Source organism: Vidua macroura, chromosome 9 (assembly GCF_024509145.1).
Source record: "Vidua macroura isolate BioBank_ID:100142 chromosome 9, ASM2450914v1, whole genome shotgun sequence".
Taxonomy (NCBI): domain Eukaryota; kingdom Metazoa; phylum Chordata; class Aves; order Passeriformes; family Viduidae; genus Vidua; species Vidua macroura.
The window spans coordinates 24609965-24637595 of record NC_071579.1 but is presented as its reverse complement, the minus strand read 5'-3'; the positions used below and the strand labels follow the sequence as shown (position 1 = coordinate 24637595).

The 27631-nt window shown below is 54.2% G+C and overlaps 2 protein-coding genes across 5 annotated transcripts in view; both read right to left on the bottom strand.

Moving 5' to 3' along the window:
- The window catches only part of CMPK1 (cytidine/uridine monophosphate kinase 1), an 86618-nt gene that overhangs the window by 7990 nt on the left and 50997 nt on the right, over positions 1-27631 (bottom strand). Inside the window, exon 7 of one of the 4 annotated variants that reach the window (XM_053985111.1) lies at positions 13369-13443. The exons of 1 other annotated variant lie outside the window; for it this stretch is intronic. In XM_053985111.1, coding sequence (XP_053841086.1) covers positions 13395-13443 — 49 coding nt within the window. In that variant the 3' untranslated portion in view covers positions 13369-13394. Of the gene's footprint in view, positions 1-13368; positions 13444-19177; positions 20039-23325; positions 23395-27631 lie in introns of those variants that run through there. 2 more of the 4 variants (XM_053985108.1, XM_053985110.1) reach the window with 2 other exon arrangements.
- On the bottom strand, positions 14481-16740 carry FOXD2 (forkhead box D2). The gene is given in 4 exon segments (XM_053985105.1): positions 14481-14496; positions 15175-15821; positions 15823-15866; positions 15869-16740. Coding segments are annotated over 3 exon segments (1332 nt in total). The 5' UTR covers positions 16656-16740; the 3' UTR covers positions 14481-14496; positions 15175-15320.

Below are 27631 nucleotides of genomic sequence, written 5' to 3'. Positions count from 1 at the left end.
GACAACTATTTTTCCTTTTTGTCTTTTCTCTTTTCTTTTTTCTTTTTCTTTTTTTTTTTTTTTTAATTTTTTCTTCTCTCCTACAAGGCACAGCCAAACACATCACAGCTCTGTCTTTCACTGAGATGATTCCCAGCTGCCAAAATGTACTGGAAGAGGTCCACCTGCCTGTGAGCCTGTCACCAAAAGCTGTGTCTGAGCATGGCCTCATGCTGTCTGACCCCAGGCAGTCTGGAGGAGTGCTCAGGGCACTGGGGAGAAGGAATTCCTTGGCTCAGTTGTCAGCCATGAAGGTGAACAGGTGACCTTTATTATCCATGCCTTTGTTTCCCCAGGTGGATGCAGCAGGCCAAAGGCCACCACCTTTTCTCCAGACCTTTTTCTCCAGACCCACCACCTCCTGGATGATCCTGAAAGTGGGTTATGGGAGTGATGTTTGGATGTTGCTCAGGATGTCTCCAGTCACAGTAACAGCAAATCCTCACCCTGTTACACAGGTGAGAGCCATTCAAAGGCAGCACTGTGGAGAGGTGAGACCTCCCATCCAGGCCTGCTCACACTGGCAGAATCCAAGGTGCTCAGAAGGCCCACAAACCTCTGTCTAAGACAGGAAATTTATGCCCAACAATCTGGTTTACAAGGGAGGTACAGCAGGCCCCGAATGTGTCTTGATGAGCCTGGACATCTCCCTGGTGTACACACAGACATGGAAGGACAGGCAACAAATACACCTTGCAGAAGGGAAACCTTGGATTAGATATTGGGGAAAAAATTACCCTGAAGATGGTTCAACACAGAGGACCAGAGGTGTGGGGGAATCTCCATCCTTGGGGACATTCAAACTTCGCTGGACAAAGCCCTGGGTAATCTGACCTAAGCTGACTTTGCTTTGTTGGACCAGAGTTCTTCAGAGGTTCCCAATAACTTCAATTATCCTATGACCTACATCCAAAGCACTACCCAAGATTTTCTTGCATCATCTAAAGTTCAATAAGCCCATCTGGTTTTCTGCTTCTAAATCAGCAGGATCCTAATTCTCCCTTATGGTTTAATCCCTTAATTCATCTGGTGTGATCCTGTAGTATGTGGCTGGAGGAAAAGGAAACAGCACAGCAGAGAAAAGAGAGAAATGCAACAAGTGCCCCTGAGATTAGTATATTACTCCTCTTCTTTCCTGTTTGCTTTCCTGCTGTTCTGCTTCCATGAAAATTTGTGGGATTTCATCCAAAGCTCCAGAATCTCCCCTCCAGCAGTGTCTAGGGATGGATGCTTAGAAAGAAAATAAAAGAAACAGTGAGCACAGAATGATTCTCTCCCTGCTACTCTCTGCCAACCTCTGGCAGCTGAAGCCTGAAGGACATCTGAAATTAAAGGCCTCATCCAGACTTGAGCACTTGGTAGCTACCACCTGAGAGTCTGGCAGCAGAGTGAGAGCCCTGAGAGAGTGAATTTTACAGGATAACCCAGGGAAAAGTATTTTGTCTTCTTCTTGTGAAAAAGCCTGTCCAATTCTCTCACTGGACACCTCCCTGTGCCCTCTCACCTCATCAGTGCTGCCCTGGCAAAGTTCATCTGAAACATGGACATCTGGGGAGCTGGATGGTGTGTCCAAGTACCCTGTGTTTCCTCAGAGGTGTGAGTGAGCTGAAGCACAGCTTTATGGAGGAAAATAATCTACACACATACTCACCGCTTTTGTCCACCAAAGCAGCACACGGTGGTGGTAGGAATTCCCTCTCCATGGTGTTTTGGGGTACTCAAAGTTCATACCTCTGCAAGAGGAGAGAGAGGGGATGCCTCGCCTTCCCCCATGCTGACACACAGGGCTGGCTTCGAAAAGATGTCAGTGGAGTTTGGAAAAGAAGCAGAAATATGTATTTCCCTAATAAGCTGAATACTTCAATAAATGTTTTCCCTCAGTAGGATGTAGCTGAGGAATCTGGGGACCATTGCTGGAGCCAGCCTCTCTGAGAGGAGAAAGTGAAAAGCCAGTCCAAGTGCAACAAATGCCTGGACAATAAAGGGATCTGAAGGGGTTCAAGGATAGGAGGGAATTTTTTTTGTCCCTCTGTTGTTGTTTCTTGATTAATATTTACATGTCAGAACCAGCACTGCACACCTCCAGATCACACATGAGATCGCTTTCTCCTTACTTGGGCAACAGAACCTATGGGCAGGACAATTGTGCAAACAAAGATGTGTGCCAAGCCCACCGCACCGAAGGGAAGAAATAAAAATACCAGTTATTTAAAACATGTGTATTAACAGAGGGGTTGACCTCTTCCCTGCCTTTGTGCTCTGCTGACATCGAGGAGGGAGATGAAAAACCTCGCTGGAGCATCAGACTGGCCCCAGCCCCTGGGGGATGGAGGGGCTTTGCTGCACTGGCCCATGGACTCTATGGGGCACCCATTGGCACCTGCTCCATCTCTCACCATCACCCCTGATGGCACATGCACCTCTTTCCCCCAGCTCCTGGGGAGCAGAACACAGCTGCAGGAGAAGCTGGTTGAAATTCCCACCCTTCCCTAGCAGGGAAAAGTACAGCTTTGGTTCAAACAGAGGGGCAAGGCAAGCGGCTGCAGTGTTGTGATACCTGTGGGATCCTTCTTGCATGGCTGAGCCTCATGTGCATGTGGTTGCAGCATCTCCTGGGTACAGTGACAATGACAGCCACAAAAGGACAGGATGCAGACAAATCAACTTCATGCCAGCAAGGCTGTGGCTCTTTCTCCTTCTCATGCCCCTCTCTGCATCCTTCTTCCCTGCCTCCCCTCTTCAAATGTGTCCAAAAAATTCCAGCCCAAATGTTCCAAATTTAGGGATGAACAGTGTTCCCAGCATTTTTGCTTTGTAAGGGGGATAGAGGGATACAGCATAGCAAGGCACTGCTGTCACCGAGCCCCTTCCCCCTGCCTGGCTTTGCACCAGGTCTCCAAACCCAGAAGAGAAGTGCCAGGTCCTGCCTGGCTCCATGAGCAATTACAGCAATTTGATCTGGGTGCTCCAGCACCTTGGCGAGGAGGGTGCAGGGCCCTCGGGGAGATAATGGGAGTCAGAAGGCCAGAATGTCTTACCAACTTGTTTGAAAGCAGAGTCAAGCCCTTCAAATGAAAGCCCTTGCGGGAGAGGAGATGATCTTCCTTCAAGCATCAGGCACATTTCAGCAGTTTAGAAATAGCACTGTCCTCCCTCCACCAAACTCAGCTTCGCAGCACCAGCCACAGCATCAACCCTGGACCTGGTTCTGACAGAGCTGAGCACCTGTGCTTGATTCAGACAGGGGCAGCCAGGATCAGGCCTCAGGTGTGTGTTTCCAGAGGCACTTTCAGCTGCCATTTCTTGGTTCAGCCTTCCCAGGTTTAAGCTATTTGTTTTTCCCTATGCAGACCAAAGAAGGGGTTAAACCGAGCTTACCTTTTCAGGATCAGGACAAGACAGTCACTTGGCTGGAAAGGGAGAAAGATCCAGCCCCCTTCTCTCTCCCTTCCATGCCATTCCTCTTGCCACTCTGTTTCTCTCCTGCACATCCCACTGCAAAGCAGCTCTGGTTGCTCTGAACGCTAATGACAGGAGAGGGGACAACATCCTGTTGCCTTGCTCATCCTTCCCAGATCCTGACACCTCTCAAGGGCAGGAGGGAAGGAACTGAACACAGGGGATTTTCCCTGCCCTGCTGCAAGGTATCTAGGGCTGAGGCCACTGGCTTTCAGTGAGATTCCAGGTCTGTGTTTCCCCTGTATCCATCTCCTGTTTAAAGGCGAGGGGGAATTGTCCCCAGAGGTGTGCGAAGTTGCTGGTTTTATTCTTCCAGTCCTGAGAACAAAAGGAGCATCCCGAGATGGAGCCTCGGGTCTGCTGAGGCACTCAAATCCCAGCTGGCGATCATGTTTTATCCACGGGATGAGTTTTGGGATGGGCTCAGCAGAGACACCCAAAGCTACACAAGGGCCGGTGTTGTGGCTGGGCTCCCGGGAGAGCGGCTGGAAGGGATGAGACGGGAGAATGGATTTGCCAGCTCTGCCTTCTCTCAGGACACCGGCCAGCCCGCCCCGCGCCGGTTCCTGCCTCTGCCCCCGGGTTCTTCCTAACGAGGTTTCCAGCTCGGCTGAAGCCCCGCGTTGCTTTCAGGACCGTCCAGGGCTGAACGGGACTGGGGAGGGAGGTGGGGATAGCCATTCCCATCCCCCGATTTCTCCCCTCCACGGTATTAGGGAGGGTTCGGGTTACACCAAAGTAACGCGAAAGAGGGACAAAACTGAGGAGGGGGCGCAGAAAATATCGTCACTGACTCGTGGAAAGACGGGCGAGGGTGTTATAAACCCTCTGCCGATGATACCTTCGAAAGGGGCAGCTTGGGATTGCTTTCGGCGGTGGTCCCTGCGTCCTGTGCAGGAGTTTGTGATGGAAAGTCTGCAAAAGCCATTAGGACTTTTGTGCTGGGGCACTAGAAAAGCAACGCAGACACCACTCACTTTTCTAAATAAACATTAGTCTTAAAAAGTTTGCACTGCTGACCCCCGCAGCTCTGATTACTTGTAATTCTCTGAACCATATTTTAAGGCTTGTAACAATTTTTTTTTTTTCCGGGGAGGGGGTGGGTTTCGTTCGTTCCTTCCTGCAGCCGTGCCACAGATGTTCCGTGTGCGCCGGGGCCGGGGGGTCTCTGCCCAGCCCCCAAAGCAGGTCCTTATTCCACAGCCCTACATCCACAGCCCCTCCCATATTGAACTCTCCCCACGTTCCCCCGAAGAAGCTTTTTCTTCTTCCTTTTCTTTTCCTTTTTTTTTTTTTTTTTTTCCTTTTTTTTCTTTTAGTGGCTGGGACCACATTCACGATCCCGGTGCAGAGACGCTGTTGGTCTCTCAGTGCCGAGGCGGTGCGGGCTGCGGCCCCATCCCCACCGGGCTGTGCCCTGAAGCAGTCCCGGGAACCCTCCCCAACCCCCCCAAAGAGCCACATCCTCGCAGCACGGCGGAGGCAGCTGCACCGAGGTATCATCGGCATAATTGGAAGGGTCACATGTTAAACCCTCGCTGTTGTTCGCGGTAATGTAGCTGTGTCCCCCGGTTGCACATTTACCGATTTCTCGCAAACCAACCATTGTCACAAGGTTCATTCCAGGAGGAGTGATCCAATGGGTTGCCACGGCAACTATAATGACATTAAAATAGAGGCGGCAGCCGCCACCCCCCCCCCCCCACCACCCCCCTCCCTTCTTCTCCCTCCTTTAAAAACCGGCAGCAACCCGGCAAAATTCCGCACCTTCCCGTCGGGGCAGCCCGGGGAATAACACGGGTACCCAGCGGAAAACAAACCGTGTGGGCCGGGGGGTTGATTTCTAGAAAACCTTCCCAGAGAACGCGGCCGAGGGAAGCCCCGAAATGCGGCGGAGCCCTCGCGGCCGCGGGAGGCGAAAATGACCAAAGTGCTGAATTTCCAGGCGGGAACGGCGAGCGGAGCCCGGGGCTGGGAAGCGGGACCGAGCCGGGATCCATCCCTGCCCCGAGCACCGGGCGGGAGCGGGGAAAAGGGTACAAACCTAGGGGTTCTAAAGCCCCGCCGAGGCACCTGCGGGTTGGGCGGTGGGAGCCTCTCCCTCGGCCCGGCCCCGCGCTGGAAATCCGCTTTGCACCACTTGGTTTTCCGGGAAACGTTCGTTTCCGATTAATTTGCCTTTATTATTTCTTATCGGTTCTGCTACGGTGCTTTCACGTATTTTTCATTTTTTCCCCACGAATTTTGGGACCAGAAAAGCTGTTTTTAAAAAGGACCCCTGTTTCCGATTATCCCAAGATGCCCTTCCCTCTCGATGATTATTTCTCTGCTCTCTGTCCCAGGCACATAAATAAGTGCGACCAAGGAATATAGTGCAAAAGCAGAAGGAAAAAATCTGGGAATATCGACTATAATATCATCTGGATCTGGCAGGAGGCTCCAATATGTTTAATTTCCGTATAAGACAGTGTACTGCCCGTTTTTCCTCGTCGACAGCTGATAGCAGCGCCTGAAATTGAGCCTCGCAGAATTTCAGTGACGCTTTCCAGAGTATTTTTCCCGATCTCTCAGTGAGGCCGGGAAACGAATAAATTCTATCAATTCCTCGCCTTTTTTTCCCATGTGAGCCCGTGAGCGAGAGTCTGCCGAGCAGAACAGAGTGGAAAGACTTGACAGGTCCACTCAGAGCCGTGGTTTCGTTCCACCAAAATGTGCCCAACACCTGCCTGCGGTTGGGGTAAATCCCCACTCCGGGAAGAAAGGGAAACGTGTTCACTGTTGGCAACGCCGAAAAAAATTTAAAAAATAAAAAAAAAATTAAACAAAAAAAAAAGGAGGAGGTGGAGGGGGAAGAATTCTGCGCAACCCGAAGCGGCGCCGCCCGCAGCCGGTTCTCACGCGGTTTGCGGCGGCGGAGCGGCTTCCTCCGGCCGGCCCCGACGGCGGAGCTGCGGCACCGACACTCGCAGCACGCCGAATATCCGCCCAGAGACAGGGCCACGCTGGGGGATGCTCCCAGCTCCCCCCTCGGAGCGCCCGTGGCCGGTGGGACGGGGCCGGGGCTGCAGGGTCTGAGGGCACCGCTTGGCCCCGGCCTCCTGAGGGCTGCCCGACCCTCCGGAGCTGCCTCCCTCCCCCGCACACAACCTCTGCGGCTGCCCGGGGCGTCCTACTGCTGCTGCCACCCACATCTCAGCAGAGATGGTGAGGGTGGGATGCAGGGACCACCCCGCAGCTTGGACAGAGTTTCCCACCTCTGGCTGCTGCTGGAAAACGCGCTCGGGCCGGGCTTTGGGCCGCCCGGGGTGGGCGGTGGTGGCAGTCGCCGTTCCCGGGGGGACCCGAGGGTGCGGTCTCCCCGCAGGAGCTGGTGGGGGGAGAAGCAGCCGAGGTGGTGAGAAAGGACCGGCCGGAGCCGCGGGAGAGACGGAGACGAGGCCGCGGGTGGGTGTCCCCTGCCGCAGGGCCAAGAGGGGGTCCCTGTCCCCAGACACGTGTCCGGCTCCTTGGGTGTGGGACCCTCCGCCGTGCGGCTGGAGGGGAGCCCCGGGAGAGCAGAGGTTATTGGGGAAACACCCTGAGCTCAGCTCGCTCCCACTTCAGGGAGGCCAGAAATGTTCTTTTTGACGATCTCCTGAGCTGAAGAGCGGTCAAAAACGTCCCTCTGAAGTAACCTTCTTGGCAGGGACGTATTGAAAGACATGCCCAGAGTAGGAGCATGCCTGAGGAGAGATGGCAGCCTCATGGGACAGGGAAGAAAACGAAATTAAAACGAATTTAAAAGAAGGAGAAAAGAGAGAGGAAGGTGGGAAACCGAAATTGTTCTCCTTGTGAAACGTGTCGGGCTTCCAGGGAGCAACTGCAGAAGGGAGGCCTTTCCACTAGGGTGGATAAATTTACTCGTGTCCCACATGACCGAGGGTGGGGGACCCGGGGCGGGGGGGGAAGAGAAAGGTCATGGGATTGGGATTTGGGTTGTAAATCACAGAGGAGACGTGGATTTCAGTGCCGCGTTAGGTGGCAGCAGCCTCTGGTTTTGCAAGAGAAATAATTAAATTGGGGGGGGGGGGGGGGGAAGTGGGGGGGGGGGGGAAAGAGAAAAGAGCATTTTAGGAATAACACGGGTGAAATCTCAGGCCGTTAGGGGTGGGAAGGTGCGTTGGGGGAGCGCCTCTGGGAGACTCTGCTCGCCATGGGAAGGGATTGTCCCCACATGTCCCAGGGCCGGCGGTGGGTGCTCGGCTCTGCATCCTGCCCAGCCCCGGCTCTCTCAGCCGAGCCCTGTGCGCTCCTTTTGTTGCCTTTATTTTGTGGCCACGTTTCTCTCCTGGAAAGTGGAGATCGCAGGGGCGCTGCAGGCCGAAGGGAGGGGGTCGGCATTGCCCCACCAGCTGATTCCCATTTCGCTCCCCTCGCCCCTACGCGCCCCACCGGGACCTGCCGCGGAAGGGGAGCCGCGGTCCGAAGCGAGGGGGGCCTGTCTGGCTGAACCCTGAAATTTTTCAGCCCCATACCCAGAGGGAGGAATTTTTTCCTTCTCTATTTGGTCTGTTTCAGTTTAAAGAGTAAGCGGCGGCACCTCCATCCCCGACCCGCCGGGGTCCGGCCCCCAGCACGGCTCCGCTCCCACCCGGCTGTGGAGTTTCCCCACACCCGAGTCTTGCTTGTCCTCTGTCCCCCCTTCTCCCTCTGGCGAGGGCTGATGGGTGGACATTATGGGGGCCCCCAGCTAATCTCGCCCGAATGGGGGGAAAATTCCCACGGACTTTGCAGGGAGTGCAGCTGGAATGAAAGGCGATCGTGTGCCCCGCAGAAGGCTCTCACTGCTGAAGAGTGATTTGCGAGGGCGGGGGGCGAGCGGGGTTTCATCCACGGGCTTTCCGAGGGCTCTCCGCTCGCCTCCGTCGGCGGGGAGAAGTGAAGTATCTGGGGATTTTTGTGAGAGTGAAAGGAATCGCTGGTGTTGTTTCATGCCGTTTCAAACCCGCGGTACTGACGAAAGAGGAATCTAATTTCACTTAAAAGCCCAGCTAAAACGAAATATGAATGAAACGGATAAAGACGCCCCCGAAAAGCGCTTCTCTGCCACCCTGCGTCATGGAGTCCGAGCCTCGGTAACCAGAAAGGATCGAGAGTGGGAAAAACTCCACTAAACCGGTCATTAGACAGATCCCAAGGCACCGACACGGAGTCTCCCATGGAGAAACTGACGGACAAACTCATTACAACGCTTGGGTCTCCCTCCCGACCTCTCATCGGGGAGATTGTATCCCTTGCAGGTTTCATCCTGCAGTGGCAGGGAGGGATGAGTGTGGTTCACGCCATACCCATGAACCTAATTCACCTGGATCCCTGGGGAAGGGATGCGGGCAGCCAGGGCGCTTGGGAAGCAGGAATCCAGCCTGCCCGCGGCCGGGAAAGGCTACCGGGCTCCAGGCTGCTCGGTACCGACTGCCCAGTGGGGCCGAGCCCCTTCCCGGGCCACGGGCGGGCGCATCCCGGTACCGTTCACCCGAGGATATCATTAGCATCTGAATGATGAGGAAGGATCGGGAAAGCGCGGATAAAACCCTGCCGTGAGCCGGTTTTGTCCCGTCCTGGATCTCAGCGTCACCTGTTGCTGCCACGGGCTTGTGGTGCCAATGTACACCTCACTTAAGAAATTAATAAAGTGCGAATTGGTCCTGCACAGGACCCCCGATCCAGGGGGAAGCGGGCACCGGCACATGCTCAGCCCTGCAACCCCGCATGGGCCGGCGCGTCCCGGAGCGACCTCCCCGGTAAATGCACCGGCGGGTCGGTGAAAGGGGGTGTGGGGAGTGGGCTCCAGGGTCCCCCGCTCCAAAAACTCGCCCTGAGCTGCTCTGCAGCCCACCGGGCACAGGCAGGGGAAGCGCTGAGCCCGGAGGGGCGCCCGCCGGAATCGCTCCTGGTTCAAAGGAGGGGAGACCCCCCTCGCTGCGGCCAAGAGAGAGATTCCCGGGGGTGGACACAGCTGGAAATCTGGACAGAGTGGGAAAGTGGCCCTTGATGAACCCCAGAAGTGGGTGAAGCAGGAGAGACAGACAGCGAGAGGAAAGGGAGGAAAAAAGAAAGGGAGAAAGATGAAAAGAAGGAGAAAGAGAGTGGAAGCCAAAGAAATACAAAAATAAAAAGGATAATCGTTAGACAGGGTAAGAGCAAAAGAGAGAGGAAAAGAAAAAGAAAAAGGAAAATGGAGAAAGAAAAAGAAAAAGAAGAGAGAGAGAAAGAGAGAAAAACAAAATAAAATGTTTAATGACAGGGAAAGAGGGAAAAGCCAAAGCACAAAGAAATTTAACAGGATGAGGAGATAGAAAATGAGAAAAATTAAAGAGAGAAATAGAGAGAAAAAAATAGAGAAGAAAAGAAAGAAGGAAAGAAGGAAGGAAAGAAGGAAAGAAGGAAAGAAGGAAAGAAGGAAAGAAGGAAAGAAGGAAAGAAAGAAAGAAAGAAAGAAAGAAAGAAAGAAAGAAAGAAAGAAAGAAAGAAAGAAAGAAAGAAAGAAAGAAAGAAAGAAAGAAAGAAAGAAAGAAAGAAAGAAAGAAAGAAAGAAAGAAAGAAAGAGAAAGAAAGAAAGAAAGAAAGAATTGAATGAATTAGACGAGTGGAAGAAGGAAAAGGTGAAAGAAAGATAATGAGAGAAAAATAATTATAGGAAGAAGGGAAGAAAGAAAGAAGACGGGAAATGACAAAGGAGAAATAAAAAGTGAAAAAAGAGCGGATGATAAATAAAAGGCGACGAAGAGAAAGAAGGTCCGGGAGGTGAGGGGAGAGCATGGAGCCCCTGCCTCTCTCCTCGCCTGACAGACGGACACAGGGGCGAGCACAGGTCCCTGACCTACCGCGAACATTTCGAGGCGATTTCAAAAGCACCAATTTAATTTCCAAAGCAATTTTCCCGCGGCTGAGCCAACAGCTCTTCCTGCCCTCTCCAGATCGGAAAACGGGATTTTAATTTTTTTTTCTTTTCTTTTTTTTTTGTAAACCATCTCGTTTCTCTACGTTCTGCTCGGGGAAGGAAAGAAACGAAAGAGAGATGGAGAGGGAAAGAAGATGCTGGAGGGCAATGTTTTCAGGTCGGACACTGGGGCACAGGGAGATTGGACGTTATTATTAAATCCTAAATTCACCGTGAAAACGGGAGTTTCTGCGCAGTCACAAGGAAAGGCCAGGGCAGTCCTGAAGGAAGGATCAAACTATTGGAAAAGATGTTCTTGATGTCTTAAGGTGGTTTTTATAATCCAGGATGATTTATTTTTATTCGGGGCTGCGAGAAACTAGAAAGAGAAAACAAAAAAACTACCGGAGAAAGGAATAAGATCTTGACCTTTCCTAATTCTCCAAATCAGCAGTAATGGAAAGCAGAAGGTGCCAGGGGAAGAGGCAGGGGTGAGGGCCGAGCGGGCGGCGCAGCGGGGCCGGTCGGGCCGGGGTCCCGCATCCACAGCCCGCAGTGGGCGAGGGAAGGGCCACTCGCTTCCCTCCTCGGGATCCGCACCACTTAACACGGGCTTAGTTAAGCGAAAGCAGAGAAAGAAATTACACACACACAGCCCTCCCGCTGTGGTCCCGACGGGGATATTCCGGGGCAGGATCGTTTTATCCCGCCCCGACAAACCCGAAGAGAATCCCCCGTTTTCCGCCTCTCCCGGGCTGCGCACACACGGAAATCCGCCGCGGAGTAACTACGCAGAGAGCGTCGCGGTTTTGCTACAAGCCTTTCATCTGACATACAGAAAGCAGAGGAGTGGGGGCACATTAGGAAAAAAAAAAAAAAAAAAAAAAAATCTCCATGAATGCGTGACCAAAGCCAAAGCAAGGCAGGGGAATCCGCAACCCCCCGGTCCTACTCGGAAACAGCCGCCGATCCGAAAGGGAGAGCTGGAAAAAAAAAAAAAAAAAAAAAAAAAAAAAAAAAAAAAGAGCCCAAAACCAAACGTGCAGAAAAGGATCGAGCTTCGAGCTTCTGGAGGGCTTTGCCCGGGGTTTAGCACTGACAAAACCAACTCCCGAAAGCAGCCCCGAGAACCTGGGCTACGGAGCCTACGCAGGGGAGGGGAGGAGAAGGGAAATGCTAAGTCTCCTTTTTGGCCAGGGACTCCCAAGCAGCGACTGCAACAGCTAATTATTTTCCTTTCAGTGCTCGGTTATTGCTGGTGTCCTCCTTGCCTCTCCTCCAATAAATAAATAAAACCCTCCTTTAGGCAGCGAGGCGTGAAAAATGATCCTCGCCGAACGCTTAAAAATAACGTCCCGTGAAGATCGGGGCCGCGGAGCCAGCCAGCCCCGTAATTAGGGGCCATTATCCGTCCCGCCTAGCCGAGACAAAATTTCTCGTGAAACCCCCGAACCGAGCCCGGCCAGGGCATTCCGGACCCAGGGCAGACCCCCGGGTCTTCCCTCGCCGCCCCCCATTCCAGCGGCCGGGCAGAGCCGGTTCCCGGGGGCGCTCCGCCGGCCCTCCCCGAGCCACGCAGACACTTGCAGGCGGCGTGAGACCGATCGGGGCACGGAACGAGCTGCGGTGCTTCAGAGGAATTCAGGGAAATAGGGAAAATTCTAATGTTAGAGATGTTTGGGGTTGTCCCCCCCAAATAAAACCTCGACGGCGCTTGCACTCGCAGCCCCCGCAGGTCCGAGCCCGACCCTTCCTGCGTGGGTACCACGACTCCCGGTTAAGGGGGGGGAATCCCCCGCTCCCCAGGTCAGTTCAGCTTCAATCCTGTCCGGCTACCGCGGCTGAAAAACTCACAATGACTCCGCAAGGCAAAAGGAGACGAGCAGAGCCGGGGAAAGGTGTCCCCGTCCCAGAGACCCCCCCTCCGATCCCCCTCTCCTGAGCGTGTGGGGGCAGGGGGCTCTCCAGGGAAACACCGCTTCCCTGCAGAGGACCCCCCTCCATCCCTTCAAGCTCCGAGACCACCAACTTGGAGAGCCCATTGCACCAGCGGGACTGCAGGGGCCACACGCCTCCTTCATCCCTACGGGCATCCACTGCCATTTCTTATCCGCTCCTGGCACCCTTGGCTCCTTTTCCTCCTGCACTTCACAAACAAACAAGTCAAAAATTATTAAAAATCGCTACTTTATGTTAAAATAACCAGCCCCCCTTCTGCCAGGCACACAACCACCACCCAGCCTCGCTGCACATCGCTTTCTTCCCTCGGATCCCGTCTCCTCAAAGCAGGCTCGGTTATTAAAAGAGGCTGAACAAAGATAGCCCCGAGAGCAGCTATCAGCGCATTTTAACTTCATCAAAGACTTCGGGGGAGAGGGAGAGGAGGGGTCTGGCACCTTCTAGTAATGAGCTTGTCAGGAACACCCCTGCCAGAGCAATTGAACAATTTGCACACAAGCAAAAGAAAAGGAGAGTGGAGGGAGGGAGGAAGGGGAAATGCTACAAAAGCCCCTTCAATTTCCAACCATGTGCTTGGCAATCTGGAAAATAGATTCATTGGCCTCCTCTTTTCTCCCATGTCGAGTCTTGTAGCCCCTTTTGTAGGAGCTGGACATGAAAGGGAGACAACCAAGTGCCGGACACGAAGATCGCTTTTCAAAAGCAAATGTGTGTGAAGGCGAGATGTGAGACCGCTCGCTGCGGGGAGGCGGCACGTTCAGGAACAACATCAACAAACTGCGCGGAGGTTCGAGGTGGCACAGACAGGGGCAGCGGAGGGGGGATAAAAAAAGGGATGGGTGGGGGAAGAGAAAAGAAAAGCCGATCCCCCCCTTGCTCCCCGGCGCACACCGCCCGGCTCCTGCTCCTGCCTGAGCCCCGGAGGGCCCCGCACAAAGCCCCGCTGCCCGGGGACCGGCTCCGTCCCCGCTCCCTGCCTTGTACCGCTCAGCTTTTCTTTCCTTTTTGTCCTTCTCCTTCAGCTGGCTGCCCGGTCAGAAAGGCCTCGATTCTTTCGATCATGGTCCCTGCCAACAAACAAACCAGAGAGCCACGTTTGGTCCCTGAAATAAATAAATCGGAGTGGGGGAGAGAAGTTTGGAAGAGAAGGGAGCGCTTTAAGATGTTTATTTACTTTCTAAGTTGTTGCAAAATTTAGGTAGAGATCAAGTTTCATTCGGCCATTCAGATACTGCAGGCCCAAGGGGGACGTGTATGCGGGGGGGAAACCCTTCAACTTATTTTCTCATGTGTCAACTTTTCCAAACAAAATAAAAGGAGGTGGGGGGGGAGGGGGTGAAGGAGGGAGAACCTTTTTCCCGGCCGCCACCTCCTTCCCCCTGAAAACGCGAGGGGTATTCTTTGGTTTTGGTTGGGTTTTTTTGGTGGTTTTTTTTTTTTTTTTTTTTTTTTTGGTTGTTTTTGGGTTTTTTTTCCTGGGAGATACCAAAATCCAAGAAATAAAAAATAAAATTAACAAAAAAAAAAAAAAAAAAATCCGGGGATCTTTTCTCTTGCCAGCCCGTGGACCTACAGCGGGGACCGCCACCGTGGCCGGGCGGTGTGGCAGCCCGCAGCGCTGGGCAGGGGGGCGGCGCGGAGCAGCCCCGCGCAGGCTGCGCGCCCGGCCGCGGAGGGGCTGCTCGGCCCCTGCCGAACGCCCGGGGGTCGCCGGCCCGAGGTTGGGACCCCCTCGCTTCCCCGAGGCCCGAGCGGGGCTCTCGGCTCTCAGCGTGACAGAGGACATCGCAAAGAACGATTTGAATTGTTATTTGTTTTTAACCAGGTCACAAACATTTATTAATTTACACCAACGGTGGACAAAATTCTGTTGCCTTTTCCACATCAAATTATTCACAGATTCTCTCAATAAAATAGATATGACGGATGCACAACCAGTGAAGAGTTAACTGGACTCCGCTCATTAGCTCCCGAATAATCTATATACAAATAATTACCAATACACCGAAAAACCCACGCACGGAGGGGGTGGGAAAATGGGGATTAAAAAAAAAAATAGTATGAGAATTCTCCAAACTTCCTGACGGATCCGATTTTCTTTTAAACGTGCATTTGAATGTCTAATTGGAAAAAAAAAAAAAAAAAAAGAAAGAAAGAAAAAGAAAAAAAAAAAAAAACGCAGTCCTGAGTTTCACCGACTTTCTTCTTCTTAAAAACAAAGAAACCTTAAACAGTGCCTTTTAAAACCGAACCCGAAGCTTCAAAGAAACTAAAAATAAGATCGGACCATTAAAACATTTTCTTTGAGAGTAGGGGAGAGACAGACACACATGGCAAAACCACCCGGCACAGAGGCTTGCAGGAACGAAAACGGGCTCGCTGCGACCGGGGGCGTCTGCAACTCCCCTGGCCGCTTTCCCAGGCGATCTGGGGGACCCCCGCGGAAAACCCGCACCTCTCAAAGGAAACATTTCCGACCCTAAGACCGTTTCGTTCTTCACATGCCCCCCCCCTCCGCCCCTCACAAGACGTTGCGTGTTCAACCAGCCCAGGTCCCAGCTTATGTTACGGCCACTTTATAAATATGCTTTGGCGCTTGTAGGACCAAATCGTGTTATTCTTTCCCTCCTCCCGCCCTCCCGATTTGTTGAATTAGTTTGGTTTTTTGTTGGTTTTTTTTTTTTTTTTTTTTTTTTTTTTTTCCGAGCAAAGAGAGACAAACAGATCTGGATGCCACTGAGCCTGGAAATTAAGTAAAAATTAAAAAAAAAAAATTAAAAAAAGGAAATATTTCCTACCTTAAAACACAACAGGAGGAGATGGGGGGGACAGGGGGAGAGGGAAGGGGAGCAGTTTCGGAGGAGTGGGGGAGAGCTGGAAAGGGGCCGTTTGCTTCGCGACTCTCCCCCCCATCCCCCTCCCCTTCCCCAGTCCCCAGCACACTTTAAAAATGACAGCTGCTGAGGGTTGTGATTTTACTGGAAAAGTTCTGGGCCGGCTGGAGGAGCGGCTCGTGTGCCAGGCTGACCTGGGGCTGTGCCGGGGCCAAGGCGGGGCTGAGCACGGCCAGGACCTGCGCCGGGGGGCCCGCCTGGCCGGCGGGGTAGGGCGCGGCGGGCGCGACGCTGGGGTTGGTGCTGGGCGGCGGGGGCACGGCCCCCCCGATGATGTTGTCTATGGAAAAAGAGGGCCGGGAGGGGTGGTTGGTGCCGCCGCTGCCGCCGCCGCCGCCGCCGGCGGGCGAGGGGTCCGGCTTGAGGGTCTGGAGGAGGGCGGCGGGCAGGGCGGTGGGGCTCAGCTGGGGGTGGTAGAAGGACTTCCTGCAGTTCAGCTCGCCGCCCAGGAAGGAGGGCAGCCCCGAGGCGGCGGAGAAGACGGAGGCGGCGGCGGGAGGCGGCGGAGCCGGTAACGGGCAGTGCGGCGCCGGGAAGGGGAAGGCGCCCGCGGCGCCGCCGCCTCCGCCACCGGGATGGTGGTGGTGGTGGGGGTAACCCTGGAGCTGCAGGCCGTAGTTGTAGCCGTAAGGTCCGTAGGCGAAGCCGGGCAGGAAGGCGGCGGGGTCGGCGGCCCCGGCCCGCAGCAGCAGCTCGGGGTGCGGCGGGTGCAGCTGCTGCTGCCGCTTGAAGCGCTTCCTCCGGCGCAGGAAGCTCCCGTTGTCGAACATGTCGGCGGACTCGGGGTCCAGCGTCCAGTAGTTGCCCTTGCCCGGGTTGCCGGGCTCCCGGGGGATCTTGACGAAGCAGTCGTTGAGGGAGAGGTTGTGGCGGATGCTGTTCTGCCAGGCGGGGAACTTCTCCCGGTAGTACGGGAAGCGCCCGCTGATGAACTCGCAGATCTCGCTCAGCGTCAGCCGCTTCTTGGGGCTCTGCAGGATGGCCATGGTGATGAGGGCGATGTAGGAGTAGGGCGGCTTCACCAGCGGGTTCTTCCCTCCCGCGCCGCCGCCGCCGCCGCCCGCGGGCGCCTTCTCCCCGGGCGCGGCGCCGCGGGCGCAGGCCGGCTCCGAGCCGCCGGCGGGGGACAGCCGCTCCGGGGACCCCCCCATGCGCGCCTTGGCGGCCCCGCTCCGCGGCAGCGCCAGCCCCAGCGGATCGCCGCCGTCCTCCTCGTCCTCCTCCTCCTCGTCCTCGTCCTCCTCCTCCTCGCTGTACTTGCCCCCATCCTGGGGCGGGCCCACCACGTCGATATCCGCGTCCTCCACCTCGGAGAGCGGCTCTTCCTCCGGGGAGCGCTCGGACATGATCCCGCAGCCGCCGCCGCCGCTGCTGCCCAAAGTCATTGTTGTGCGGCCGGGGCGGCCGGGGCCGGGCTCCCCCCCCCACCTAGCGGCGGCTCCCGGGATGGGCCCGGGGCCGTGCCGGAGGGCTGCGGCCGCCGCTGGGACTCCGCGCCCCGGCGCCGCCGCTCCGCTCCGCGCCCCGCTCGCCGCGCCGCTGCTGGCGGGGCCGCGGTGGTGGCTGCGGGGTGGTGGCTGCGGAGGGAGGGGCGGCGGAGGGGGCGCGGGGCGGGGGCGGGGGGACGGGGGCGCCCGTGGGCTGGGCAGGGCGCTTGGGAGCAGCGATAATAAATAATGGTGATAATGATAATAAAAGGAGAGAAATAGGGGGGGGGGGAAAAGGGAGGAAAAAGGTTAAAAAAAAAAAAAAAGAAAACTGGGGTTTGCGACGGCTCCTTGTCTGGTTGGGGGGAGGGAGGGGGAGGGGGAAGGGAGGGGCAGGGGAAGAGGGAGGGGGGAGGGCAGAAGTGGGGAAGGCGGCTCCCCCCTCCCCACCCCTCCCGAGCTGGGACCCGGTGGAAACGCTCCCACACTGCGCCTGCTGCCCGCGCTCCCCAGGCCTTTATACGGCCGCCCCGGCATCACGTGGCGCCCGCCGCAGCCCCCACGGGGCACGATGAGGGACTGCCCGGCCCGGTCCCCGGGGAGCGTGTCCCCCGCCCGAGATGCTTTCGAGGAAAGGCGCTGCCCGCTCCCCTGGCGCTCGGATGCCCCCAGCTTCGTCTGGAGCCGGCTGCTGTGGGAGGGGGGCGTTCGACGCTGGATAAAGCCCCTCCCCGCCCCAAGAGCCCCGCGGTGCTGGAGGCTCTCAGACCCCATTCCTGCGCGATGCGTCGGTCGCCTTCCTCGGCCCGGGGGTCCGCGGAGGGTCCGTTCTCCCCCCGAGGGCTGCCCATCCCCGAAGCCGGGGGATGAGCGGCAGACCTCCCGCAGCCTCGGCGACAGGGACCCGCACTCCGCCGGGACCGAGCCTTCGGGCCCCCTTGAGGGGTCGTGTGAATTTGGGGATCCCCGCTCCCCTTCTCCACGCGCTTACGTCACGGACACGTCACCGAGGCCGGAGCACCCTGTCTGGAAACCCGCCTCCTCCGAGGGCTCCCACGGAAGGGATGCTGCGCCCGGCAGGTGCGGGCCGGAGGGCGAAGAGCAACGCTCTGCCGAGCCTCTCCCGCCGCAAGAAAAAACCAAAGCGAAGGCTGTGCGTGTCCGCGGGGTCCTGCATCGCCGCCCGACGCGGCCGGCCAGGCCGGGTACCACTTTGCGAGGCGGCCCGCCCACAGCCCGGCCGGGCCCCAGGAACCCCTCGGGAAGGGAAATATCCTGCGGCCTCGGGATCTCCTGTCTGCCGCTCTCCTGCCTCCGCTTCCCTGACGGCTGGCAAGAGGAGGCGGTGGGCAGCAGACACCCACCTTTTCGCGGGCTGCAGGCGAAGCGGGAGAATTTTCTTCTAAACAGAGGCACACAAGGTCCCCGGGAGCCACCGCAGTGACCCCGCGGGTGGCAGAGCCCCGCTGCCCCCTTACAGCTGCCCTGGCGCAGCGCGGGGAACACGTCCACGGCTGAAGCTGCCCGGCCCATGTCCCGTAGGTGGCTGTGACAGCAGGTTGTCCCTGTCTCTATCGCGGATACTTTGAACCACGCTCGCGCGGTTAGGTTTTGGTTCGGTTTGGTTTGGTTTTTTCCCTTGGGAGGCTCTGCAAACACGTATCTGCTTTCCCGCGGGAGGATGCTTGGGGAAGGGAGGAAGGGGATGGGCTCTTCCAAGGGGGTACCATGAGGAGATGTCCCCCCGCCAGGGCCACTCTCGGCAGTGTGAGAATCCGCGGTGATGAATTGCCAGTCTCTGCCGTTAACAGGTGCGAGCATTTGGTGATAAAATCTCCAGCACTAATACCGGGGAGCCGGGCCAAACAGCTGCGCGGCCCCGCTTCCAAATGCCGGTCACAATTACTCAAGCCCTAACGACTCGGTGCACAGGCTCAGCGAATTCGGCGGGACCCCGAGGAGAGGGCAGAAGCGGACGTCTCAGTCCGCACATCTCCAGTGGAAGCAGCGATTTCAGAGCCGGAGCCTCTGCGCGGAGTCGGTCGCATCCTCCTTTCTCGCCGCCAGCGCGGACATCGGGAAGAATTTCTCGATCGGAAGGGAAAAGTAGAGCGGAAAACGTGCTGGGAGTTTCTCGGGAAGGTGGGAAGTCTGTCCCGCGGGCGCGTGTCAGCTCTGGGAGAGCTTTCCCGAGCTTTCACTTTTATACTTCTTCGATGTTCCTAACCTGTGTTCACAACACATACGCATATATCTCCCTCTCATAAGTTTGCATGCATATATACATATTCAACTATATCTATATTTATTTTCTTTCTTTTCCCGATATATTGTTTTTCATATATACAAGTATATATAATTGTCTAACACGGAGAAATGCCTCAGAGATGCCGCATCTTTCCTACCAACATTGTTCATCAGCCCGGTGGAAAAGCGATGAGAAGAACAAATGGAAGGGAGCGGAGAGGGAAAAGACCCGAGCCGCTTTCCACTTTTATTAAGTAAAATAATAGTTATGCCTCCCCTACATAAACGAAAGTGTCATAAAAAATTCCGAAGCAGCTGCCAGAGATTTCGACCACACACACAACGGGGCGATTGAATTTCCACTTGGTGCATTTCATGGCAGCGAGGAACCGCCGGGAGCTGCGCCTTGCGCCTCTGCAGGGCGGCGAAGGGGAGGGCGGGGGGGGGGGGGGCAACAAAATGACGCGTTACGAGCGGCCGGGGCAGGGGACACCGCCCGGGGGATGCTCCGGGGGAGAAGATGCTCGGCCGCCCCCCGCGCCCCCCGGTCGTAGGGCAGCTGCCTCCCGATCGCTCCGTCTGCAGGCCGGTCCCGCACGGCTCCAAGTGGAACAGATGTGGGTGTCTGCTGCCTGCCCGCCCTGCCCTGCCCCGGCTGCCTGCTCTCCCCCTGTCTGGAGAGGTGGGCAGACCTCGTGGGGAGCCCCCGGCAACGCGGAACTCGGGCGGAGCCGCTCGCTGCTATAGTCACGGTCATGGGGACCTCGATGAGGTCGAAAATGTACGGGGGAGGCGAGAAGGGCTGATCCGAGGCGCTGCTGATGGGATGCGGCCGGTGCCTCGTCCTGCTCCCGCCTGGACCGGGCTCTGCCGCTCAGCATCGCGCGCCCAGCGCGCCGCAGCGCGACAAGCAGCGTGTCCCGGTCAGCCAGCACCGACACGACTTCTGCCTGTTTCAAGGCACATCATGGTCCCCATTTAAGTCGGGGATGATCCACAATGGAACGAGAGTGAATGAATCCCGCTCTCTCAGTCTCCGAACGGCTTCTGTTCGCCGAGTCGGTCTCAGCCTCGGCTTTGCCACACAAGATCGGCTGCAGAAACAAATCAAAACGAGAAAAAGTACCTAAACTGCACACGTCCCGAGATGATTTAGAAAAGGGAAACCCTGGACTGAAACAAACCAGATGGTCGGATCCCAGACACGGTACACACACACACACGCTCACACACACGCACGCACTCCCGGCCGTGCATCCACACACGGAGCGACGGGCGCGTTTTAATGTGCGCCGGGGTAAGAAATGATGTGGTCTCCCGAAAGAAAACCCCTATTGATCTACACGAAAAGATTGCTTTGTCGTCGGCCCGCTGAGCCCGGGCATGCTAGGCTGAGAGGGAAGCATTTTTCCTTGGGCAGGTTTTAAATTTTTCTGCTCTCCTCTCTGCAGTATTTCCTTACACACAGCCTCGCTTCCCGTTTGAACCCAACTCTGCTTTACATTTCACGTAAAATTGCGGAATCAAACTTGCGTGGAGATGAGTGCTGCTGGAGTGGAGAGAGTCTCCAAAAAGTCTCAAAAGTAGGGAAAAATAAAAAAATAAAGGCCATCAACCGAGCATTATGATTTTTTTTTCTCTTTTAAATTGATTTTCATTGTTTTTCCCGCCTGTCTTAATGAGGTGTTTGATCCAGGCGTGTGGGGTCGGTGTTTGATGCCCTGCTGACGGCTTCAGCAGGTGGATCCCCACGCCGAGGTTTTCCCCCTGGGTTTCCCAGTGTCTCCACCTGGGTCGGAGATCCTGAAAACTGCAAAACTGGCCGCAACGATCAGACACCTTCTTTTTTCCCTTTATATTTTTGTGTTTGTTTGTTTCTTTTTTTTTTTTCTTTTTTTCTTTTTTTTTTTTTTTTTTTTTCCCCTGGCGGTCGGTCCGCCCAGAGCATTATTTGGTGGGGGTGTAGTCGGAGGGCAGAACACGAAGCCCGGAGCACCGCAGGGTGCGATCGCTGCTCCTGCCCTGGCACCGGTCATGCCCACCCAAAGAGCATCTCCCGGCGCGGGGGCTTAGCAGGGGAAAGTCCCGGGAAGCGAAGCTCTTGGGAATTACGGAAAGTTCAGCTCCAGCCAGACGATGTTGCTCCCAGACCCTTCCAGATGATCTGTTGGAATTGTGATCCATAATCGTTCTTGTTGCTTCTGCTGAGCAGCATCTAAATTCGTTTATTCTGATGAGAACTGCATCTACAAGTCCCCCAAGGCTCAGTGATGGATTTTTCTTTATTACCTCGTTATCAAGCTTGGCTGACCTCTAACTTCTCTGAAAACATGAACAAGACAGACCTGCTGCTGCCTGGGCTGCCCCAGGGGGCTCTTTTTCCACTTATGTGATTTCCTTTGATATTATTTCTCTTCTTTCCATATCCAAGGCTCAGACCTTCAGTGCTTCCTGCAGTTCAGCCCTTTTTCCAGCCCCGCACTGCCAGCTCCCAGCTGCAAAGATCAGTTTGCACACCATGAGCTCCCAGCACAGGGAGGTCAGTGGGAATGGTGGTGACAGATAGTGAGAGATACATGAAATTCCCAGATTGAAAACCACCGGAGCCAAGTGCCAATATCCATCCCTGCAGCGTTCAGATGTTGGACGGCTCGGGTTTGTTGACTTGACTTTTCAAATGTAGGTGTCTCAAAATCAACACCAAAAAAGGCCTGGATTTCAATGAAGGCTTTTCCCAGGAACCCTATTTGTAGGGCTGAGTCCCCGTGAAACTTCGGAGCACAATTATCCCTGTCTTTCCTGTTCCTCAGATGAGTGGGAAACATGGTGAAAACACATTTATTTAAGTGCTATGATCTGACTTTAAGATCTTAGTTTTGAGCTTGCAGTTCCAAAACTTTGCCTCCTGCTCTCTCTTCATAACTGATCCCATCCCATGTGGGTTTGGAGCCCACTAGGCAAGCTCATACACAGCTCAACACTCAACTGATTAACTCTGGCTTGCTCTAAGCCCTTTTTTTCATACCATTCTTCATCAATCTGACATGAAAAGAGATACACACACTTACATGACTCAGAGGAGCACAGCGTTTTCAAGCCATAAACCACCAGGTGCACTTTTGAGACTCACCAAAGTCAGCTCTCCTGGTTGCCATAAAAAACACATTAGCCAAAGGCCAATGCATGTGGAAGGCAATTATGCTCTGGCACATGGCAATGTGTATAGAACAGCCTGGTAACTGTGCCTACCACACAAGGAAAAATATCCCTGTGAAAACAAGCCTGCTAAATCACTTCACTCTTTCCAAAATCCCCTGAAAATAGAAGGAAGGATTTTCAGGGCTTTTTGGGAGGTGAGAGATATATGTGGAATCAGATTTTCCAAAAGTGGGTGCACCAGTGCAAGAACCTGAATAAATGGTGTAGACCACAAGGATTTAGAAACTCATGATGAGGTTTCTGAATCCAGGTTTTCCATGTTAGCATCTGATCATGCCAAACTTGTCCAGGAAATCCCTGATGCTAAGTTTTCTGCATTCAGCAGTTCAGCAGCAATGCCCACCTCACCCACTGAGATCATCACAAAAGTCCACTTCTGCCAGAAGTGCCAGTTGAGGACCTTCAACTTGGGTGCCAGAAACAATACAGAGAGGGCCTTCAAAGGAGGAAATGACAGAGAATGTGGAAAATTACGGGAATATAGCTTGATCAGTACAAAAAGATTTTAGCTTTTCTCTCTTTCTTTTTTTTTTTTTTTTTTTTCCCATGTATAAAAAGGTTGGGGATAGGAGTCTTTGTGGAAGTATCCAGCAATCTCCACCTGAGCATCAGATCTGTGTCCATCTGCTGTATCCTTCTGAAAAATCAATCCTGCATGTACATATCTATGGAGCTGCCTTGCAAAGAGCTTCATAAATATATTTTGCCTCTTGACCTTATATAAGATTGCACAGAAATATAGCACAGGGCTCCTTTTCCCTGTTCCCATCTTGAGAATGTGTTGAATAAACAGAGAGAAACAACTGCAACCTAAAGTATGGGGAGAGATGTGAGGCATCTCACTCATGTAGAGAAGCAGAGGCAGAACCAAACCCCTTAACCCTCTCCCCTCATTTAGTAAAGGGCTGCCAGATGGAAAAATTATTAAACTGCACCACTTTAATATTGTGGCTGAATATGCACAGAAGGGTGAATCTCAGCTCCAGATGGGTCTGAACTTCAGTTCCTTTCTTCAAACCACTGGAAGAAATTGCTACCCTGAGCTGCACAGAGGCAGGAGAGGGGAAACCTGTCAACAGACAAATTAAAATTAATCCAGCCTTTCTTGGGGTGTTGAGGCTTCACATACACACACATCCCCACTTCTTGCACTTACTGCAGGTAAGCTGCTGCTTATTCTTGCTGGGAAGAGGAAAATGGATCACTCACATGGAAGAAGCAACTCTGAGGGCTGATGAAGGAAAGGCTGCTGTTTCACATCTGGCTTTGTGTTACTTGGAAATTTCTATGATTTCTTCAAGATGGATATTTAGCATCACCCAGCTAACTGAATCCCAACAGTGCTCAATATGAAATGTCTTTTCTTATTACCATTTTCCAGGCTTTTGTATAGTCTAGCTATTGAGCATTCAAATTGTGATATAAGAGGACATAAGTGAAATGTTCCCTGAAAATACATCGCTGGGGTCCTGCGGGGGATGCAGGCTGGTGGCTTCCCTCCAGCGCAGAGATAAGCGTGCCATCTAGAGGAAATCCCTTTTATTGCCAGCACTGGCAGCTGAAAATTATCCAATAAAGCATAATTAACCTCTGGCTTCAGAGAAAATCCTCCACCCGTGCCCTGCTGCTCTGAGCTGCTGCACAGGCACGTTGTGGCAGGCTGGTGATGCACTGAGGCATTGGGGTGGTTTGGAAAGGTCCTGAGTGTTCGAGAAACACCTCGGCCCACACTGGCACCAGCTGGCCTGACCCTTCCCCAGAGGTGATGTCGGCTGCCCAGTGCCTGTATGGGCGCAAAGGAGAAAAAGGCAATGTGAGTGTTTCCATAGCACGTGTCGGTGCCTGGGAAGGGCAGGAGGCTGCGCATGGGGCCGGATAAGGAGGCTGCATGTACCAGATAATGCCCTCCAGTGGCTGCCAGCAGCAGGCTGGACCCACGGGGCCCATGGCCAAGCCACAGCTGAGGTGCCAGGTGTACCTAAGGGAGCAGCTGCCACCCTGTGGAGCACATCCCCGTGGAGCTGGGGATGACAGGAGTGTGCAGAGTACAGCCAACAGTGGGGAGGGGGGCCGGGCATCCTGTGGGGCAGATCCACATGTCCACTCATTTTTCCCGAAGAAAAATCTCCTCCACAGCTACGTCCCCAGGCTGGACTGCTCTCACAGGCGGCTGCTGGCATGGGCACCCTCACCCAAAGCTTCAGCCATGGCTGTAGGTCTGGGACATGGGACATCCACAGGTCCTGGGCTCAGTCAGCCCACTGAAGCTCACAGCATCCATATCCCACACCTTTCACTTTTTCCACCACCTCCACTACAGCACATCTGCAGTCACCAGCACAAGGCTGTTGGCCCACTAATAAAAACAAACTCTTCCAGCCCTAAAGACAACTGAAAAACAGTGATCTAAGTTCAAGCAGAGGGACAAGTGCTACCCCCCAGCAGGTAGCTGTCTTGTAAAAATGGGAAGCCTTGAAAACAACAAAACTTTTAGAGATGGAGAAAGAGCAGGAAAGATCTCACACGAGAGAAACCTTATTCTGCAGAAAAAAACAGGTGCATACTTCAGCAGGGATTATTTGGACAGAAGCTGCTATTGCATTGATTTGTCCATGTTCTGCAGGATTTTTTATATATATTCTCATTACTTTTACTGAAAATTATTCTCATTTCCCACACTATCTCAGGAGCTCTCCAACATGTTGCTCTCTGATGCTCTCAAGTAAGGCTAAACCCCAGCAGAACGTTTTAGGTTTTAATGGTGATCTTTTTCCATTTTGAAACCTTCTCACCCACACCTGTGGACTCTCAGGCTCCACTCATGACTTGGAGATGCTGCTTTCACCACTGCACAGTTGTTGTTTTCTCCCCCAGCTCCATGGCAGGGAAGGAAGGTGTGGATGTGTCCGTGGCTCACTGCAGGTTCTCGTCACTCACAAGGAGCAAAGGGTTTCATGGCACTGCCCTGGGAGCTTGTGCACTTTATACATCTCTTATTTCCTGTCATTACTGAGAAGAGCCTAGTTGCAATAAAAATCTGGGCTCCAATCCTACAAACACTTATTCCTGAGCTTAACTCTAAGCACGTGAGCCGTCAAAGGGGACTATTCATGTGCTTAAAATTTAAGCATGTTCTTAAGCACCCGTAGGCCTGGAGTCTGTCAGTGGAGGGATTTGTGCCTTAAGCCCATATTCTGGGTCATTATCCTTTTCATGTCTTCTCTGCCATCTCAGAAGATGCTTCAACAGGGAATTTTCAAGTTCTTCAATAAACTTTGTCTTCCAGAGCAGGCGGGATTCTTGCCTATTCTATGGGGCAATTCTCTTCTGTTGCCTCCCCTCCCCCTGTGAGCGATAATCCTGTGCTATTTCATGCTTGGCCAGACAATTAAGCCCTCTTGCTGCTTGGCTCTGTCTTTGTTATGTATAATTGTTCCAAATAATTAGCCACTATTGCACGCTATTCTGAAACTACTTTGTATTGCAATTATACTTAGAGGGTGAGCATCAGCTGGGGAGAATCCAAGCAGCAGACAGCCTGGAAAGAAAGGGCTCGGAGCCGGGGGAGGATGGATACGTGCTTAAACCAACACTGTGGAAAACCTAACAATAAGTAACCAGGCAGGAGCAAATGCTGCTTGGAGAGGGTCTGCAGCTGGTGGGGTCCAGGCAGGAGAGCTGAGGGTGGGCCACAGGGCCTGGCCTGGCTGTCACCTGGCTGCCACCTCGTGGGTGCTGCCCACAATGCAAGAGGCAAAACCACACCCCACTCCCATCGCTTCCATCGTCACCTGAAGGGAGCATCTTGACCAAGTGGCCAGTTTAGCCACCTCCGGGGAACACGAAGCTCTGCTGGGATGCATTTGGGGTCTGGCAAGAAAATGCTCCCTCCTAATTGTGACTTTGGGATGGCAAAATTTGTGATTTCTTGAGGGTGAAGGCTCTGGAGGATGAGATTGGTTTGGCAGCCTCCTGTTTTCCCATGGGTAAACACATTTCTGTTGCAGAGGAGTGCTGGAGGGGATGCTCTCAGGAGGCAGTTACAGCTCCATATAAGCATCTTTCTGAAACTGAAAATAATGAGGCACAGCAGAGTCCCCTCAGCTTTACTCAGACTCCTGTCTTTCAATCAGAGGTCTTTCAATCAGACCTGCACAGGTGAACTAATTCCTCTTCTGAAACCCATGGCCTGCTCTGAGTGAAGAGCCAGGGAGGTCAGTGGGCTTGGACAATTTTGTGCTTTTTGAGGTCCATTTGCTTCAGCCAGATTAGGTCACTTGAAACCTCCTGGAAATGGATCTACAGATTAAATTTGGTTTCCAACACCTGATTAGCAGGAGAGTTTTAAATCCAAGATGAGATGACTCTGGTGCAGATGGAAAGCACCCAAAATGTCTGAGACCATTGGGCCCATTCTCTGCAGAGGTCATACCCTGCTGCCCTTGGCTCAGCAGTGCTGATGCAAATGGAAAATGAACTTTTCCCAGGTGTGTAAGTGGCTCAGGTGCACCTTTTCTCCATGCAACACCCTGAGCTGCCACAAGCCAGAGGTGCTTGCTGGTGCTGGGGTGGCACAGTAGATTCATTACATTCATAAACCCAGCTGCTGCAGTGGAACCACTTCAACAACCACAGCACAAAGGCTGTGAGATTACTTCACCCTGGACCTCTCCCAGGAGCTTGTAGGTGCTGTGCTGCCAGTGCTCAGGCTCTGCTGCTTTGCCCGGCACTTTGGGTGCTGTTAAGAGCCAGGCCTGCCCCCGGCTCTGCCATTCAACCATCGCGCAGCACATTTCAAACACAAAGTCAGGCTGCCAATGAGACCGGCTGCTGCAGAGGAGTGATCTGTCATCGCCAGCCCCTCCCCTTCCATCAAGGATGCAGATTCTCGCTGCGCTTCCACTCGTTTCCCTGTTTTTACTCTAGGGAGAAGAGCTGCAGGGGACAGCCAACAGCCCAAGCCTGTATCGTGTGCCCAGCCATGGCTTAGGAAAAGGGTAAAAGAAGGAAGAAACCCTTTCCCTTTGAAACCTCCCTAGAGTGATCAAATGGTGTTTTAAGCCCGGAGGTTGTACCCAGCCCACAGTGTTCCACAACGACCCTCCCCGAACAAACTCCACTGTGTCTCATCCCGACCGTACCCCAAAACTCCCCGATGTCCTGATCCCCGGCAGCCGTGAGCAGCACCTCAAAGGCCGGGGATGCTGCCGGTGCGTGCTGAGCGCTCCCCGCGGGAGCCGGGAGCGGCTTCCCAGGGCTTTCCGCTGGAGGTCAGTGTTGGCCTGAGCACGCCGGCTGTCACTCCGGGCCCTGTGGCCCCTGCCGCCCCCCTCGCGGCGTTCCACCCCCGGAGTTAAGCGGCGGAGGGCGGCGCAGCGTTGCTCTTGCCCTGTACAAACACAGCGGCTCCGTCACCAGCTCCTGTCCTTGTAGGAACTTTCCGAATGTAAAGGATCTAAACATAACCT